This window comes from Tiliqua scincoides, chromosome 13 (genome assembly GCF_035046505.1).
Source record: "Tiliqua scincoides isolate rTilSci1 chromosome 13, rTilSci1.hap2, whole genome shotgun sequence".
NCBI classification, from domain to species: Eukaryota; Metazoa; Chordata; class Lepidosauria; order Squamata; family Scincidae; genus Tiliqua; species Tiliqua scincoides.
This window is the reverse complement of record NC_089833.1, coordinates 13,643,793-13,661,721: the sequence shown is the minus strand read 5'-3', so window position 1 is coordinate 13,661,721 and position 17,929 is coordinate 13,643,793. Positions and strand designations below refer to the sequence as shown.

The following is a 17,929-nucleotide window of genomic DNA, read 5'->3' as shown; positions in this document are numbered from 1 at the left end:
TTCCAGTAGGGTCTGATCTAGTGTGGAGGCCTTTTCAAGGTGAGGGAACATTTGTTCCCTTACCTCGGGGCTGCATTGCAGCTGCATCCATACTGGAAAGTTGGATAGGATTGGGCCCTCTATTAATTTTTCATGTTGTATAAATATCTCAACAATTATATTGACATAAATACCACTGGTATTATATCCGTTCATTATGTACTAATTAATGTCATGGAAGAATGCATTTTGAGAAATGGGAAATTTTCTGCCCTACATTGTTCCTCTTGGGCTTCTCTTCACCTTCATACTGGCCTGCCTGCATCCTGTCTTGCTCCCAGATTGCCAGCCTTAACTCTGTGAGGGAATTTCAGAAGCACTTTGTCCGTGTTTACTCAGAGCTAGGTCTCACTACCTTCAGTAGGGCTTACTCCAATGTAACTGTGTTTAGAATTGCTGCCTCAGAGTAGTTTGCAGGGATGAGCGGAAGTAAATCAAGATTCACTGGCTAGCCTGCATTAGATTAGCAACGGTTTCTGACTCCTTGTTTAATAGTCACAAGAAAAAGGCCTTTTGTTCCCCCAAATTAAGCTAACTGAGATTAAACCTGTTTTATGCATATGTAACATCCTCATTTGCATAACTGATCTTTTAATGGAGATTGATTTTAACAAATTTAGAAAGCTTGGCAGTAACCACTTGGCTAGGAACATTTGAACTGTAGCACAAGTCCATCTCCAAACACCAGTCTCCTAGCAATAATTTAAACTGGCACTGAGCTCATATTTTTGCTTAATAAGTATGGTGGGAGATGGATTTATCTCCGAAAAGACTGCCCTCTGTTCTGTTATGCAGGTAAGCAGGTTGTAAGGTTGTTTAGCATTAATCTGAGGGAAAATATTTACCCCCTTCTTTTTCTGATTGTGTAGTATAATGAGCTTCCAGGAGGTGGCTTCTGGGAGGTGTTCTGAGACATGGGGGAAGCTGCATGTGACTTCCAGGGGGCCGGATACAGCCCCCAGGTAAGAAATTGTGGCATCACATGGACTCCCTGTGGATTTAATTATCCACAACATTTGGTGTCCGCAGGAGGTCCTGGAACAAATCCCTCATGGAAACCAAGGGCCCACTGTATTTTGCATCTGGCTTCAGTTGGTGAACCCTGCAGTCCTAATAGTAAAAGCAGAGAAAACCATACCCTTCTGTGGGACATGCATCACTAGGGAAGGTTAGCAAGCTGACTTTCTGGGATGCTGTTCTGCCATTGTTGATCTTCTCATGGAAAACTTCTCATAGGTTCAGGGAAACCCTCAGTGTCTCCCCAAGATATCTTGAACACCACTCAGGTAAGTAATAGCACTTATTCCTATTTCACCTTTGTGGAAAGGAGGGCATCAGGAATCATGTGCCTTTGGAAAAATGTGATTTAAAAAAACAACACATAACTGGTCTCAATTGCAATTTTTGGTATGGATTTTTCTGTGTAGACTTTTGCTTCTCTTCTATAACTGGTTCCTTTTGCCCCATGGTGCCCCCCACCCATGTGCATTCCCTTCTCTCACTAGTCTTTCACTGTGCCGAAGCACTCCACTTTTAAGAGAGTCCTTCTCAGGAACCCTGCTTCTAGTAATATGTTAGGCTTTATTTGTTTTGGCAGTGAAGTTTTAGAATCCTTTTCTCAGGCTTAGACATACAGCTAATAAATTATATTTTGCTGCCAATAGATGGAGCCGAGCTGTTCCTCCAAAAGCATGCGAGAGGCAGTGGGAGGACAGTCAGCTCTGTAGAGTTCTGTAGAGACGACCCCCCCCCCACAATGTGTTTGCTTAAAACACACCAGTCTGGGGACTTCAGTTTAATGGTTTAAACCAGTGCTTCTCACACTTTTAGCACCGGGACCCACTTTTTAGAATGAGAATCTGTCAGGACCCACCAGAAGTGATGTTATGACCAGAAGTGACATCATCAAGCAGGAAAATTTTTTAACACTCCTAGGCTGCAATCCTACCCACACTTACCCAGGAGTAAGTCCCATTGACTATCATTGTTAAAAGAATATACATAGTAGCTTGTTAAAAGTACAGGTCTGTAACATTTCCCCAAATGCAGTCACATACCATAGTAGCATCAAGTCTGTTAAAAATTAAATATTGAAATTAATGAGGACTCACTTGAAATCAGCTCGCAACCCACCTAGTGGGTCCCAACTCGCAATTTGAGAGACACTGGTTTAAACGACAGTGAATTTGAAAGCACGTTCCAAAGCACGTTCCTATGTTTAGGCACAGTTGCTTTAGAAACCAAAAGTATTTTTGAATCTACATTTAAGCATATGACAGCCTCCTCCTTGTCTGAGGGAGAAAAAAAACTCCCTTTCATCCAAACAGCAAGCCCATTGCAGCAGAAATTCTGCTGCTACCAGTTCGTCATGATGTCGGTTTAACCATTTCGTGCAAAAGTGTTTGCCATTTTGAACCAAAGACAGTTCAAAAAATTCTTGTACTTTACAGTGATTTTGCCACGTTAAAATGCATATGGATCAAGGAGTGAAATCTGAAGTTTTATTATATAGGTTTTATTGCAAGGGGGGAACTGTTTCCATAAAAGCCAATTTTAGAATTGAGAGCAGATCTTTCTTCTTCTGTATCTAGGGTCAGCTCAGTTTTTTTTGTTTGTTTTTGTTTTTAATGTATGTGAAACTCTTGCTCCAGACTTGTTCTAAATCAGCAAAAGGACAGCATTCCAGATTTAGAGGCAATAGAGAACTGTTCCCCTCTTTGTTTAAGTAGTTGAAGCATGTAGCTTCTGGAACATTTAAGAATTCTGTGACATTTTATTTATGCATGCTTCGAATTCTGATTTTCTAGTGAGATAGAAAAATTCCTGGACTGCTAGATTTCATACCAATGATTCTCAGATGAGATATTTTTCTTGCAATTTGTGCAAGTTTTGAACATTTTGAGAGGAAGGGCGTGGGGGGGGGGGAGGTGATTCAGAGGGGTGGGAGGGCAAGGGAGAGGGAGGGAAGTACAGAGTTTTTTAGCTTGCTATTTTTGGTCTCTCCTCACAGTCAAAACATTTTGTATTTAAAACAAAGTAGATCACTTACCCAGTGCAAGAAACTCTTCTGCATATGCAACAGGCTGATGCTGTCTGTGCAGTCAGATTGTTGAAATACGGTTATCGGTCAGTGAAAAATAAGTCTCTGCACATAGCGATCTGCTTCCTTGATGCAGTGATGTCTTTGGTAACGAAACTCAGGTTACAAAAAACTACAGTCTGCGTGGAAACAGGAACTTGGGTTTCGCACAAATCAGACTATACACGTTGCATCTTTTCTCGAGCATATAGCTCGATCATGTGACTTTAGAGTTCGTTGACCGACCTACGCAAGCAGTATTTTGGGATTCCAGAACAGAAAAGTAGTGTTTAGCCATATATTTCTGAGTGTGTGAGGCTATCCAGTGGCTTCTCACTTTTGATTTTAGTTTACATTTTAACTGATGGCACTCTAGGCAGCTATGCAAAACTGTGTTTTTGGTGGCCAGATGTTTTGCATTTGAAAATGCTGCATTAGCAGATACCAGAGTACAACTGTGTTAAATTACAACCCTTGAGTCCCTCCCATCCTCCAATCCAGAGTCCAGCTAGGAATCCTCTGCTTGGAACTAAGTGCCTTCTAATTCCTACATTGCAGAGTTTTGGAAGAGTAATCAATGTGTGCCTGTGAAATAGCTTGTTGTACTAGATGTGCTACTCTACCATATCTGAAGAGGTTTGTCTTCATGTGTCATTTAGTTTAAAGTGCTCACCATCAACTCACATGGCCAAGTCACACACTGCACTGAGGCCAACCTGGGTTTGCCACCAAATGTGCACACAAAAGGCCTGATCCTGTCCAGCATTCCAGCACCAATGCAGCTGCTACGGGAACAAACATTCCCTTACCTTGAGGGTGCCTTTTTGATTGCCCCTACCCACTGCAGAATGCAGCACACATGGGCACTGGAAAAGTTGAGATAGGATTCAGCCCTAAGCAGGGAGTTGGTTCTGATTCCCTCTCTGACACACACACATTTGCAAGTGTGTCAGCTGTGTCCACCTTTTGCATTGTTCAGTGTACATTGAAGCATTGTACGTGTGCACCTAAAAGGAACATGATACATACAAAAGCCCATACTACTTTTCTATAGGAATGTGAACAAAAGGGCAGGGTATAGGTGTGCATAATAATAGATATGGGGTTTCACTCAACCTAGATTGGGCTGCACTTGGACCAAATTTACAGGTTAAAAGTGCTTCTTGATTCAGCGCAGTTTTGGAGGCTTAGGTGGTGGTGGCCGTGGGGTGCCTTTATCCAGCCTCATCTGGTGTGCCATCTGCAGCAGCCTTTCCTGGCAAAAGCCAAGCTTGTTGCAGTCAGTCATACCTGTGGACTTGGCTAATGTAACATTCTCTACTTGGGGCTACTCTTGAAGAGTGTCTGAAAATGCCTGTTGATGCAAAATGCTGCAGCCAGGTTGTTGCCTAAAATGGTTGGTATCAGCACATCAGCCTGGTGTTGGGCCAGTTGTGCTTCCTGCCTGTTTGGTTCTGGGTTCTGTTCTAGTGAAACATCTTGGATTGCAGGTAACTGAAGGCTGTATAGTCTTTTCACTGGTATACCTTCAGTTGCCTGGCCCATACCTACCTTTTCACAGAGGTGTTGGGGCTGGATTGATTTTGACTTTCAGGTGGATTGTGTTTTTGTTTTTAGTTGTTTATTTTCCCCCCCACATTTTTATGCCGGCCTTCCTCCAAGGCACTCAGGGTGGTGTACATGGTTCCCTCTTTTTGTCCTCACAACAGTCCTGTGAGGTAGGTGAGACTGAGAGAGAGAGTGACTGGCCCAAGGACACGCAGGAAGCTTTGTGGCTGAGCGGTGGTTTGAACCTGGATCTTCCAGATCTAAGTCCAATTGAGTCATCGCCTTTTTAATTGGCGTGTCGCTGTAATGATCCTGCAGAGTTGCCTCTGAGAAAATATTTCTTTACTCAGCGTGTGGTTGGTCTGTGGAACTCCTTGCCACAGGATGTGGACGGCATCTGGCCTGGACGCCTTTAAAAGGGGATTGGACAAATTTCTGGAGGAAAAATCCATCACGGGTTACAAGCCATGATGTGTTTGTGCAACCTCCTGATTTTAGAAATGGGCTACGTCAGATGTGTGGAAGGGCACCAGGATGAGGTCTCTTGTTATCTGGTGTGCTCCCTGGGGCATTTGATGGGCCGCTGTGAGATACAGGAAGCTGGACTAGATGGGCCTCTGGCCTGATCCAGTGGGGCTGTTCTTATGTTCTTAACTACAATTCCCAGGAAGCCTTGCAGGTCTCTTGTTATCTGGTGTGCTCCCTGGGGCATTTGGTGGGCCACTGTGAGATACAGGAAGCTGGACTAGATGGGCCTATAGCCTGATCCAGTGAGGCTGTTCTTATGTTCTTAGAGATTGTGGTCGCTGGAAATTTAAGAAAAGGAAGAAAAACAATTGGGGTGGTGTCTCAGCTGAGGCTAAACTTGGATATGATTTCCATTTGATTCAGTTGGGTGATGATAGGATGCAGTCATATGAGCTCACTAAGAAAGTGAACTTTATTCAGTTTCGCCCATAGTTTTGGGGGACTGTTTTTAGAGCAGCGAGTTTTTTTTTTAATGTATTAAACCATTTCTGCCCAACGTTTGTTGTTGTCGACAACAACAGTATTATATGCCGCGTTCCAACACAAAGTTCACAACGTGGTTTACAGAGTGAATCAAATTACTGAATGGCTCCCTGTCCCAAAAGGGCTCACAGTCTAAAAAGATGCCAAAGAGCACCAGCAGACAGCCACTAGAAAAGACACTGCTGGGCTAAGGAGGGCCAGTTACTCTCCCCTACTAAATAAAAGAGGAGCACCTTGAATAGCACAATTTAGACCAAGGGTGCCCAAACCCCAGCCCCGGGGCCACTTGCGGCCCTTGAGGCCTCTCAGTGCAGCCCTCAGGGAGCCCCCAGTCTCCAATGACCCTCTGGCCCTCTGGAGATTTGTTGGAGTCCGCACTGGCCCGACACAACTGCTCTCAGTGTGAGGGCGACTGTTTGTCCTCTCGCGTGAGCTGTGGGATGAGGGCTCCCTCCACAGCTTGTTGTTTCACGTCTGTGATGCACTAGCGGCAGCAAAGGAAAGGCCAGCCTTGCTTTGTGCAAGGCCTTTTATAGGCCTTGTGCTATTGCAGGACTTTCATTCATTCAAATAAGTTCATCTTTAATATAGTCATTTATGTAAACTTATGTAAGTTTATTCAAATTTTAAGTGTAAATTAATTCTCCCCTCCCCCCGGCACCTGACACAGTGTCAGAGGGATGATGTGGCCCTCCTGCCAAAAACTTTGGGCACCCCTGATCTAGACTCAACCAGTGTAGGGAAATGGCCTGTATCATATCACCCACTTGGTCCACCCAGCTCAGCCTTGACTGTCCTGACTGACAGTGGCTCTCCAGGATTTCAGAGACATTTTTCCAGTCCTACTGCAGATGCTGCCAGGACTGAACCTGGGAACCCCTGTGTGCAGAGCCCTACAGCAGAGCCTTTCAACCTTTTTCATCTCATTGCTCACTAACAAGGTTCTAAAATTGTCAACACACACCATCTGTTTTTTTGACAATTAACAAGATCCATTGTTCTGCTGGTGGGGGGGGGGGCTCACATCCCCCAATGGCCCTCATAATAAATAATTCCCCCCTACAACTCCTGTGGCACACCTGTGAACCATTCAGCATGTGGTAAAAAATCACTTCCCTCTGGTACATTATAATGCAAATGAACTGTTTCTCCTATAAATGAATATTCAAAATTCCTCACATTGTTATGACCATTCTAAAATAAAGGCAGTTCTGAGATCTGCAGTTAACCACAAGGTGGAGTGTCTGAAGGCTTAGCCTGTGATTTGTTCTTTTAACTGTGAACTGCTCTTCAGAGATGGGGAAATTGTGATGTCAGGAAGAATATCACTTTTTGCAGTGTCCATCTCTCCCTTCCCCACAAGTGACTGGAACCTGCAGTAAGAAGTGGGGAGAGGGTTCCCTTCGGGCCTGTTAATTGCTTTGAGTTTTCTGCCTTGGGGTCCCACTCCCAACGGTTTAAAATGGTCATTTGGGTGGCTTCCAGTGGAAATTCTCCTGTAGAGCAGTTCCCTCCCCGCATTTGTGCCAGCAACTTGCTACCCAAAGGGCAGCTTTACAATAGGAACAGGGCTTTGTGACCTCTGGGCTTTCCTTGAAGTGATGGTTTCTCTGCTTTATAAGGTGTGGTTTGTTGCTATGTAACCTGTCCTGTGTGCTAAGGCTGAGATAGGTTTACTCAAATCACCTGGAAACCTGGTGAAACTTCCTGTGCTCCAGGAGCCAAAGCTTGACCTCCCCTGAACTTCATGGTGTTCAGATATCACAAACAATCCCATTTAGCATCACCTGGCAGGACAAAGTTCCAAACAACACAGTCCTGGAACGAGCTGGAATCCCTCGCATGTATGCACTGCTGAAACAGAGACGCCTGTGTTGGCTCGGTCATGTTGTGAGAATGGATGATGGCCGGATCCCAAAGGATCTCCTCTATGGAGAACTCGTGCAAGGAAAGCACCCTACAGGTAGACCACAGCTGCGATACAAGGACATCTGCAAGAGGGATCTGAAGGCCTTAGGAGTGGACCTCAACAGGTGGGAAACCCTGGCCTCTGAGCGGCCCACTTGGAGGCAGGCTGTGCAGCATGGCCTTTCCCAGTTTGAAGAGACACTTGGCCAACAGTCTGAGGCAAAGAGGCAAAGAAGGAAGGCCCATAGCCAGAGAGACAGACCAGGGACAGACTGCACTTGCTCCCAGTGTGGAAGGGATTGTCGCTCCCGAATCGGCCTTTTCAGCCACACTAGACGCTGTTCCAGAACCACCATCCAGAGCGCGATACCATAGTCTTCCGAGACTGAAGGTTGCCAACAATAATAAGGCTCTTTAGACGCTTTCAGTGTAACAAGCAGGCTTTTTTCCTTTTCTTTTGTAGGTATGCTTTGTCTTTGTGGCATAAGTACAATAATTCTCCAGCATCCTCTGGTTGCCCCAAGATATAAAGACATCTCCTTGAGGTCACTGGGTGTTGCTTCTGGCCATTTCTTGTAAACAAGGTGACTAAAACAAGATGGGTACTGTGGTTCCTGAACTGACCTGGAGTTTGAACAGGGTGTTCTAGATTCAGGGTGGAGCTTAGGTGGAATTTTTGCAGGCTGGCATGAGGCATATGGCTGGAATGTTGCGGGCTGGATGGTGCTTCTGGGGTGTGTGGGTGGCAGAGAGAGAGTGGGGTGGTTTATTAGAATTTTAAAGCAATGTAAAGAATACATCTCTGTATCACCTGAGACTGAAGATTTTCATACTGAGTGAGGTGGAATCATATTTTGTGGCTAGAAAACAGAAAGCTTAGAATATATGTGCATGGGGGGACCCACACAATGATAACCATGGACAGAATTCTGTACACAAGAGGTTTGGGCACTATCCAACTTGTTTCAGTGGGATTTTGTGCAGAAGCTTATGCAAATCTTGTTAGAATGAATGGAGGATAAGAAAAGCAATTAGATCAAGGGCAGATGGTAGACTGACATCTACTGGTAGATCACCGAGTAATTTTCAATAGGTCAGCAAAGGTTTTTTCTTCTCAGTTGTTCAACAATAGCTGCAACAAAAAAGGATCTCTTCCTCACTCCTTCCCCTTCCCTTATTTCTTAGATTTAGATTTGTATATATGCATGGTTCACCAGATGCAATAATACTTAACATTTATATAATATTTTTTTCAGCATGCATGTATTATCTTCTTGTTATCCTTACAGTTTGCTGTAAGAGGTTGGCAACCTTCAGTCTCGAAAGACTATGGTATATAAGCCTACAGCACCCGGTATTCCCAGGCAGTCTACTAACCAGGCCTGACCCTGCTTAGCTTCCGAGATCAGACGAGATCGGGCATGGAAAGACTATGGTATAAGCCTACAGCACCCGGTATTCCCAGGCAGACTCCCATCCAAGTACTAACCAGGCCTGACCCTGCTTAGCTTCCGAGATCAGACGAGATCGGGCATGTGCACGGTCACAGTTGCATGCAAGAGTAAGCATTATCCCCATATTGCAGAGGGGGAAGACTGAAACTAAAGAGGAAGTGGCTTACCTAAAGCCCCATATAGTGAGGTCATGGCAGAGGCGAGATTAGAATTGGGGAAGTCTTGATTTGCAACTCAGGGCCCTGTCCTATCCAACTTTTTAGCATCGATGCAGCTCCAAGGTAAGGGTACAAATGTTCCATTACCTTGAGGAGGCCTCTGTGACTGTTCCCACCACCACCATAGGATGCATTGTGTACCCTGTTGGCATGACTGCACTGGTGCTGCAAAATTGGGTAGGATTGGGCCCTCAGTCTCTGCTGCATCAGCTCTGCACTTACAAGTAGTAATTGGCTTTGTGCTGAGCTATCATTTTGAGTCTGTTTCCATCCCCTTGAGCCACTGTTTTGTACCTGGCCCTGGATGGTGTATGGTGGGAAAAAGACAACCCAAGTAAATCCTGCAGTTCTGAAGTCTTCCCAAGCCTGAATTAGAGGTTTGCACTAGTGTTGCATGTTGGATGCTGGAAGTGATGGTTTTCAAGCCTTGTGTTGCCTGAACATGCAAAAACTTCAGTTAATCATGATTTGCACCCACAAGTCAATGTAACCTGTGCCTCTCTGTAGTTCTGTTTGTTTATTTAGTGTATATATATGCTGCTCTTGAATGTAAAACTCCTGTGTAAAATTAGAAACGTAAGAACATTGGGTAAAAATCAGTACTAAAAAATCAAAGAGAGCAGCAGAGAGTGGCACACTAATGAACTTCAAATGAACAATAAGATGGCAATTAAAACCAGCTATACAATGTGCTGGAAAGCCTAGGCAAATAAATACTGCCTGGGCACTGAAAGGACATTGGTGCTGGCACTAGGCGAGCTTCTCACATTCCGTATATGGAATGAAACAGACAGTCCACTCCTAGGAAAGCAGAAAATGTGCTTCAACGCACACTAGAGCAGTCTCTCCAACTCTGGATAAAGTGGATCTCTGCATCTCAGTTTGTTGAGAATGATGCTGTAATTTGTACCTATCGGCTAAGGGTGTCAGCTCTCTAATAAATACTCTACTCCTTCTTTAGGCTGTTTGCCTCTTCTTGACGTTATCTTTCTGGATGTGTCTTTCCATGAAGATGGACTCCCAAGAGGCTTTGGTTGGAAACCACTGCCCCTACCTACAATGGGCCCTCGGCATCTGCGGGGGTTCCGTTCCTGGATAACCCCACATATGCCAAAATCTGTGGATGGTCAAGTCTGCTTTAAAAACATTTTTTTAAGTTTTAAAAAAATTGTGCTTCCTGCCAAACCACTGGCTCCAGGGCAGTCTCGGATGCTCCCTAAACCCACTTCTGGGTTGTGCTGAGGCTTGCGACCCGCTCCCTTAGCCCTAACACAGCTCAGAATGCATCATAGAAGCATTTCCAAACACTTTTGCTGGGTGTGCCAGGGCCAAGGGAGGGGCCTCAATCCGAACCGGAAGTGACTTTGGGGAATGCCAGAGACTGCCGTGCCGCAGCATCAGGAACTGTGGATGCTGAGGCGGTTGATGAGGACGGACCACTTTACCCCCACCAAGTACAATTCTGAAACATGCTTTTGGGAGAGGGGGAAAGTCCCATCACTCCCCTCCCTTGCTCCATTGCACCAATAACACAGGCAGAAACCAAGGTGAACAATGTTATTGGTTTATTGATTTGACATGACCACCTTCCCTATTAAGGGAAGACCTACAAATCATAAATCATTTTCAAAAATACTAATCTTTACTCTGAGAAAATAATACTGTTAATATGGCACCCTTGTGCTGTCTTTTTATTATACACATAAAACCATATACAGTACTCCTTTTTCATGATCTAGAGAAGTTTAATTTTTAAATGGTGATAAATCTGTATGTTAGGAAATAATTTAATAAATTCTTTAAAATGTTCTTTTTACATCAGTAGACTGCTGTTCTCTGCATATATACAGTAATATTCATTTTAACAGTTAAACAGTTTTGGCTCATATTTACAAAGATATTGGAAACTTTCAGGCATTGAAAGGGAAAGTTCCCCCCATTTGATAAGAAGTAAATATGGTGTTCTGAGAACCGAATTCAGTTGTTACTCCTTAACACTCTTTCATCTTCACTGCTCAGCATTTTCCTTAAAACCCATTTTTGTCCTGCCCACGGGATACACATTTAGTCCCCGTTGTGTATATGCAACGTTGGGCAGAAATGGCGTAACTTTTTTTTTATTGGTAGAGGTTTGCAGACTTTTCTCTTTTAGCTGTTTATTTGGATGCTGATCAGAAAATCACCCCTGATCCAAAGTTGATGAAAGCCCACATGGCTGCTATAAGGCCTTTTTCGATGCGTGAAAAGCATAGGGTGGTTTCATGGTACCTTACCTGGAAGTAGGAAAGAGATTGGATTCACGCTAGCCCTTGTACACCAATGTATGCAACACATGCTCGCATACTCTTCTACAAAACCAAGCCACTTTAAGTGGAAAGACACAGAAATGGGAAATGGTCGTATTGAAGTAGATACCTGAAGAAATATGCAAATGTGTTCTGCACGAATGGCTCATAATAACTACATAATAAACTACAACCTGTGGACTGGATCCAGAGTTTGGAGAAAGTCCTCTTCTCTGTGAGCAGTGCTTACCGTACTGCTGTGCTGCTCATAATCTCCCTTCCTGACCTGGACAAAGTGATGCTCTGGGAAATCTTGCTGCAAAGCCTGCTGGAGTGATGGGCAACAGATACGACTGCCCAGAGTGTTGCTTTGTCCAGAAGGGAGATAAACACCAGTCCGAATGGGGATGGCTTTTCCGCGAGTTTGGCCACTGCTGCCCAAGTAAGTAGGATGTTTGACTCTGCAGACCTAAAACAAATTAATGGTGAAGTATTATCCCATTTATTTTAGTGAACTCTCTGTTCCAAAGACCAGTGCTCTAGAAATCCTTAACAAATGACATTCTGTACAGATTGGGCATCCCGTATCTGAAGTGCTTTGGACCAGAAATGTTTTGAGTATCAGATTATTCATATTTTGGAATACTTGCATATACCTAATGAGATATCATGGGAATGGGGCCCAAATCTAAACACAAAATTCATTTTTGTTTCATATATACCTTATACACAATGCTTGAAAGCAGTTTTATAGAATATTTTTTAATAATTTTGTGCAAACCACCACAGATCAGGTGTGGAATTTTCTACTTGTGGCATAATTTCAGCACTCAAAAAAGTCGTTTTTTTCGGAATACTTCAGAATTCCAGATAAGTGATGCCCAACCTATAGCAACAGAGGAGAAGAGATGCAGGGTAGAAATACCATGGTCACTCACTTGGGCAAATAAAGTAAAGGTAAAAGAAACTGCTGTCCATGTCTTTTCAAAGAAGCGTGAGTTGGATCTAGGCTAGGATCAGGAACAGCTGAATTCAGACTTGGATGGGGAGGGGTCTGCAATCCAGAGGCACAGTTCTTCAGTACTGATACTAGAAACTTTTGCTGAGCCTTAATGTATCAGGCAAAGGATACATCTGTGTTGACTAGATAAGGGAAAAAGCTAACGTACGGTGTTTTGCCAATCATTGTGGCTAATGTTGAACACTCGTGTTCCTTTGTCTGCCTGAAGAGAACTGTGAGGTCTGATCATGCTAGACTAATTTCTAACCTTAGCCCATGAGGTTCCCTACCACCTTTTCTGCAAGCATGCAACTGCCTACCAACGTAACTTCATCTGGGGGAGGACTGTTGAAAGCGACATGTGCCATAACAAAAAAAGGCACGTTCAGCAAAGTAGTACATTAACTTCAGATTTGCAAAGGATGTGTAACACACTTCCTTTAATCCAAACACATTGGGAAATTGATATTGCACAGTCAGTTGAGCTGGAGCAATGAGAAACAGTTTTGGAAATCTGTTTTGAGCAGAGAATGTTGCGGACCGTGAAGAAAATTGGAGTGAAAGCTGCAGAGTTTATAGGCAGAGACAGTTGCTCTCTGTGCCTTTCTATTGCCGAACAAAACTGCTAGTGGAGGATAGAAATCAAAGGAGACCTCAGTCCTCTCTTGCTAATACTAAATATTTTGATGTTAAAACATGTTCAGGCTATGGTGACGCAATGGAATTTAGGCACTGTATGGAAAACGCCAAAACACAAGTCACTCAGAGACTAAACATATGAAACATTCAGTGTAGCATAACGTAGCAAGAAGATTTATGAAGCGGTTGAAAAGAATATGGTGATGGTACACTGAGCCAGTTTCTGAAAATGATGCGTGGTCTGAAAGTGCAGTTGTCAAATGCATGGATGTATTCCTACAGGACAGGCCTCCCTGCGGACAAACTGCAACAGGATGAAGTTGTCTTTATTGTGTGTGTTTTAAAGGGAGTTGGAAGGAAAAATATATACGTGTGTATTCAATAAATTCCTGAAGCAGTAACTCAGGATGTTCCTGAGAAAGCTTAGATGAGAGACTGACCAGGGAATTGGAACTGGAGTGTGAAGAAATGAAAAAGAAATATTTATTTGTGTTTTTAAGCAAATCTGTCGCTTTTAGTTCTTGAATTTTTCATGTGCAGTGGTATCCTCTGTGTGTGTGTGCGTGTGTGTGTGTGTGTGTGCGCGCCTGCAGCAAAGACTAAAGGTAATAATGAAGCAAGAGTTGGCATTTGTTTGCTGTGAATTGCAGTGCCAGTGACTGGGATCCCAGAAGCCCCACATGCATCTTCAAGGAGCTTCTGCACTGCCATGCACAGGAAGGTTCTCAGTTTACCCTTTTATCTCTGAGCTCTCGTGCTGAGAAACACTAGAGCATTGTTTCTCAGACTAGGTGGGTTGCGAACCCATTTCAGGTGGGTCCCCATTTATTTCATTGTGTATTTTATTTTGAATGTATTAGACTTGACGCTACCATGGTATGTGACTGCATTTGGGGAAATTTTACATACCTGTACTTTTAACAAGCTGCTATATATATGCTTTAAACAATGATAGTTAGTGGGGCTTGCTCCCAGGTAAGTGTGGATAGGATTTCAGCCATTGAGATGTTTGGGGAATTTTTTTTTAAACAGATGAGCAACTGCTTGGGAGGGTTAGGAAGGTTCTTCTTTATTCTAAATTATTTTTTTAAACTTATACTTATTGTAAACTTTAAATTTACTTACTTACTCAATTAATTAATTTATTTGATTGTGTTGTATGGGAGTGATAAAAATTTTCACACTTGATTATGTCAGTTCCGGCCATGATATCAATTCCAATGGGTCCTGACATATTGTCATTCTAAAAAGTGGGTCCTGGTGCTAAAAGGTTTGAGAATCACTGAACTAGAGTGACCTTGAAAAGCGGCTTTTCTAGGGGTGGTGGAGGTTACAGTAGGGAAAAAAGGGGCCTATGTCTGTCACTCACACAACACCAACCTCAGCCTGCTCTTTATATTGGCCAGCTCTTACGCCTGGTGTAAAGATGCGCATGGGTTGATGGTGGATAGGGAGATACAAAGCCTGGGGCAAAGTAGTACAAAAGCCAACACTAGAATGACTGGCGGCCTACCCCAAAATGCGTTTCTGCAGCCATTTAGCCCCATCCAGTAACTGCGTCGTCCCCTGACATCCTAGTAAGTCCCTGCCAGTCACTTGCCTGCCTTCCATTTCTACCGTCAATCAATACATACATCATAAATTTGCATTTGTTGTAAACCATTAATGTTGCTCCTTTCCCGTTACAGAGGTAATACCTTGAAAACGCTAATCCGCAGCGCATTTTAAGAAATTCATTAAACACCAGAGAGCCTTCGGGGATCAGACCAAACATGCCCACCAAGTCCAGCATCCTGTTCCTTACTGTGGCCATCCAGATATCTCTGGGAAGCACACCAGCAGGGCAAGAAAATGTGAGGACCATAACGGTTCGACAGACACTCTTCCTGCCTGCCATTTCCATGCACTGTTTTAATTTTTACCAAAACGTCTCAGCTCCTCTGTCCTTCATTTTATTAGGTCAAGCAATGTTTTTGTTTTTCTTACTTTTCTTTAAAAGTGACTACTTCCAACAAGCTGAAATGTTTTGTGAGGCAAAGTAAGGAAAACAGATAAATGCTTTTTTTGGTTCATCGTTATATGTAGAAAAATACGAATAATAAAAGATACATTAAACAAAGGTAAGTCTGCAAATAACCTGCTTTTGAGAATTGCAGATAAGATTGCTTTTAGATCAGGATCTTGCAAAATTAGGGAGAAGAAAAATATAATTAAATACCGAAGTCATTTTACCCTTATACTTCATTTAGGCTGCAATCCTAATCGCACTTTCCTGAGAGTAAGCCCCATTGAACAAAATAGGACTTACTTCTGAGTAGACCTGGTTAGGATTGTGCCCTAAAAGTGTTACACAATTTGACCAGTATGATCAGTAATGGAGATTAACTTAATTGAGAAGGTGCTGTTCTCATCTTGAAATAACACTACTCTGTAAAATTAAAAATCATATATTGCTTTCTATGGAAAGTAAAAATGCCTCTCTTAACTCTTACAAGATTACAAAGTGCTGAGTGTGTTCAGTCAAAGCTTCAGTTGGCCCTCTAGTGATTTTCTCCAGGCAGGATCACTAGAACAAAGCTTATATGGCATCAGTGCGTTGAACATCTTGGAAGTCCAAGGGTTTTAACCCCCAAGTGGGTTCTCAACTGAGTTTTCCAAACAACTTCGCCAGGTTAAAGCTGTAAACTGCGCATTTACAGCATCGTCTCCTTTTCCAGCGTCCTTGTTAAGTGGCCCCCACGTGACAGTGTCAGGAAATAAGTTCTACAAATTTGGTACTGGCCCATGGGCATTTGTCTACATCTATGTTATGACTTGCTGAACCACTGTGCGTTCGTGCGAACATCCTTGGTTTCCACAGTGCAGCTTTTTAAGCAGCCTTCGCAGTTTGTTTGGGAAGTTTTTGTTGATATATCGGTAGAGCAGAGGCATGACAAAGCTGCTCGAAAAAGCCAAGAATTTGGACAGTCCTGTGGTAAAATGTAATACTCTAACGTAATGGTCATCCATGACTTTTCCTTGCATGCTAGTTAGCGTGCTTACAAGAAGAGTCACGTAATAGGGTGTCCACAGCGTGAACTGGGTGCAGACTGTAGCAATCAAAAGCCTGTGCACGGATGGATCCAGCCTTCCAGTGTCTTGGTCCAGTGGTGTGGCCTCCTTCCGTATCCGCAGAATTAACACAAGTGCATACAACACAGCGAGGGCTGGTACAACATACCCGATAAAAACCATGATGGCATCTGCAGCTTCCTTGTTTTGCATTTTGGAGCATTCAATTATCTTAGTAGATACATGATTGCAGATGTAGAACAGGAGAGATGAAAAACTGGTTAGCATAGCTCCTCCCCAGATAAATCCACATACGTGCTTTGTATTGTACACACTGGACATATAAGTCCTTGGCAAAGCACGCTCGATGTAGTAGTCCAGGCTGAGCAGCGTCGTGGAGTACATGATAACCAAAGACGACACATTGAATAGGATAAGCAACGTAATGTAGACTTCATTGCTGAAACTCCAGATGGCCCATTTTGTACTGGAAGGTCCAAGAAGGTCCATTGGTGCAATAGCGTTGATGATGAGGCCAGCAATGGCGATGTTGACAAAGTAAACGTCCGGCATGGTCATAGTTGCCTTGTTGTACAGGTTAACTAAGACCAGGAGGGCATTGTAGCAAAGGCCAATTGGGAAACAGATGATGAGGTAGAGCAGCGAACAAATAGAAAGTACAAGGTGGAAGTCATGGCAGAGATGCTGGTCCTCTATGTTCTTGGTACCATTGAACGCTTCACAGCTCCACATAGTGACCTTAATGTCCGTGGCTTCTCTGCTGGTTACCAGCTTTTCTGAATGGGAAAACAGAAAGAGAGTAAACATGTGCTTTTAATGAATTAATACTTGGGAGATAATCCAGCTCCACCCACCCCCCTCATCTGCACACACTAAGCACTACAGAAATTTAAAATGTCATTTTGGAATGTGAAGCCCGGAATGTAGAGATCAAGACAGTCATCAGTTTCCATGTGTCTGCTATGCAGGACCAAGAAAATGCAAATGAATCTCTGACAAATGGAGCATGTTTAAAAAATAATCAGCAACGAAACACTCTGCTGTTTGCTTCTTAGCCTTCCTGAGCTGCTGACGGGAACATTTTTGCTGCAGCTTAACCTAAATCTTTCCTTCCTCAATTTACGCCTTTTTTTTTCTTGTTCTGTTTTAGTTCCCCCAAAGAACAACTAGATTTGATTTGCCCCGTGGCTTATACCAACTTCACATGTACTTGAAAATAGTTTTTTATCCGTCAGTGGCCTGGTTTTTAGGTGATGATGGTTACGTGCTGCACTTGTGGGGCATTTGAGAAGCTTTCACTCCTTCGTTGCTCTCCTTGGGATGCTCTCCGGAATCCTAATGACTGTCTTAAACGGGGCACCACAACAAGGCGCAGGCAGGCCAGTCATTGGTGCATCCTTGCAAAGTGAAATGGAAGCAGAGTGTCTCAGGCCTTTCTGAAAGGGTTCCCTTCTTCCTGCTACAGTAGAAAGCATAACACCAAAAACCTATGTCCTGTAGAAGACCTGACTTCACAGAAATACCAGTTCTGCAGTTAGTCCAGGCAATGTATTTTTCCCCCTGTAGTAAAGTTTTTTAATGCTAACCCTTTTCCTCTGGTAGAATCTAGCTCTGAACACAACTTCCTTTTATGCCACACAAGTTTAAAATGTTTCCCCCCTCTGCCATCCCTAGGG

The 17,929-nt window shown here is 43.4% G+C and overlaps 2 protein-coding genes and 1 pseudogene across 3 annotated transcripts in view; 1 reads left to right on the top strand and 2 right to left on the bottom strand.

Moving 5' to 3' along the window:
* The window catches only part of C13H7orf50 (chromosome 13 C7orf50 homolog), a 132,231-nt gene that overhangs the window by 35,238 nt on the left and 79,064 nt on the right, over positions 1-17,929 (top strand). The gene's annotated exons all lie outside the window — the stretch shown is intronic.
* Positions 9,026-9,142, bottom strand: LOC136634139 (5S ribosomal RNA; annotated as a pseudogene).
* Positions 13,748-17,929, bottom strand: part of GPR146 (G protein-coupled receptor 146) — a 50,683-nt gene continuing 46,501 nt past the window's right edge. For both annotated transcript variants that reach the window (XM_066640904.1, XM_066640903.1), the window contains one exon: positions 13,748-17,029. In XM_066640904.1, the coding sequence (XP_066497001.1) occupies positions 15,984-16,985 (1,002 nt within the window). In that variant the 5' untranslated portion in view covers positions 16,986-17,029 and the 3' untranslated portion in view covers positions 13,748-15,983. The remainder of the gene's footprint in view (positions 17,030-17,929) is intronic.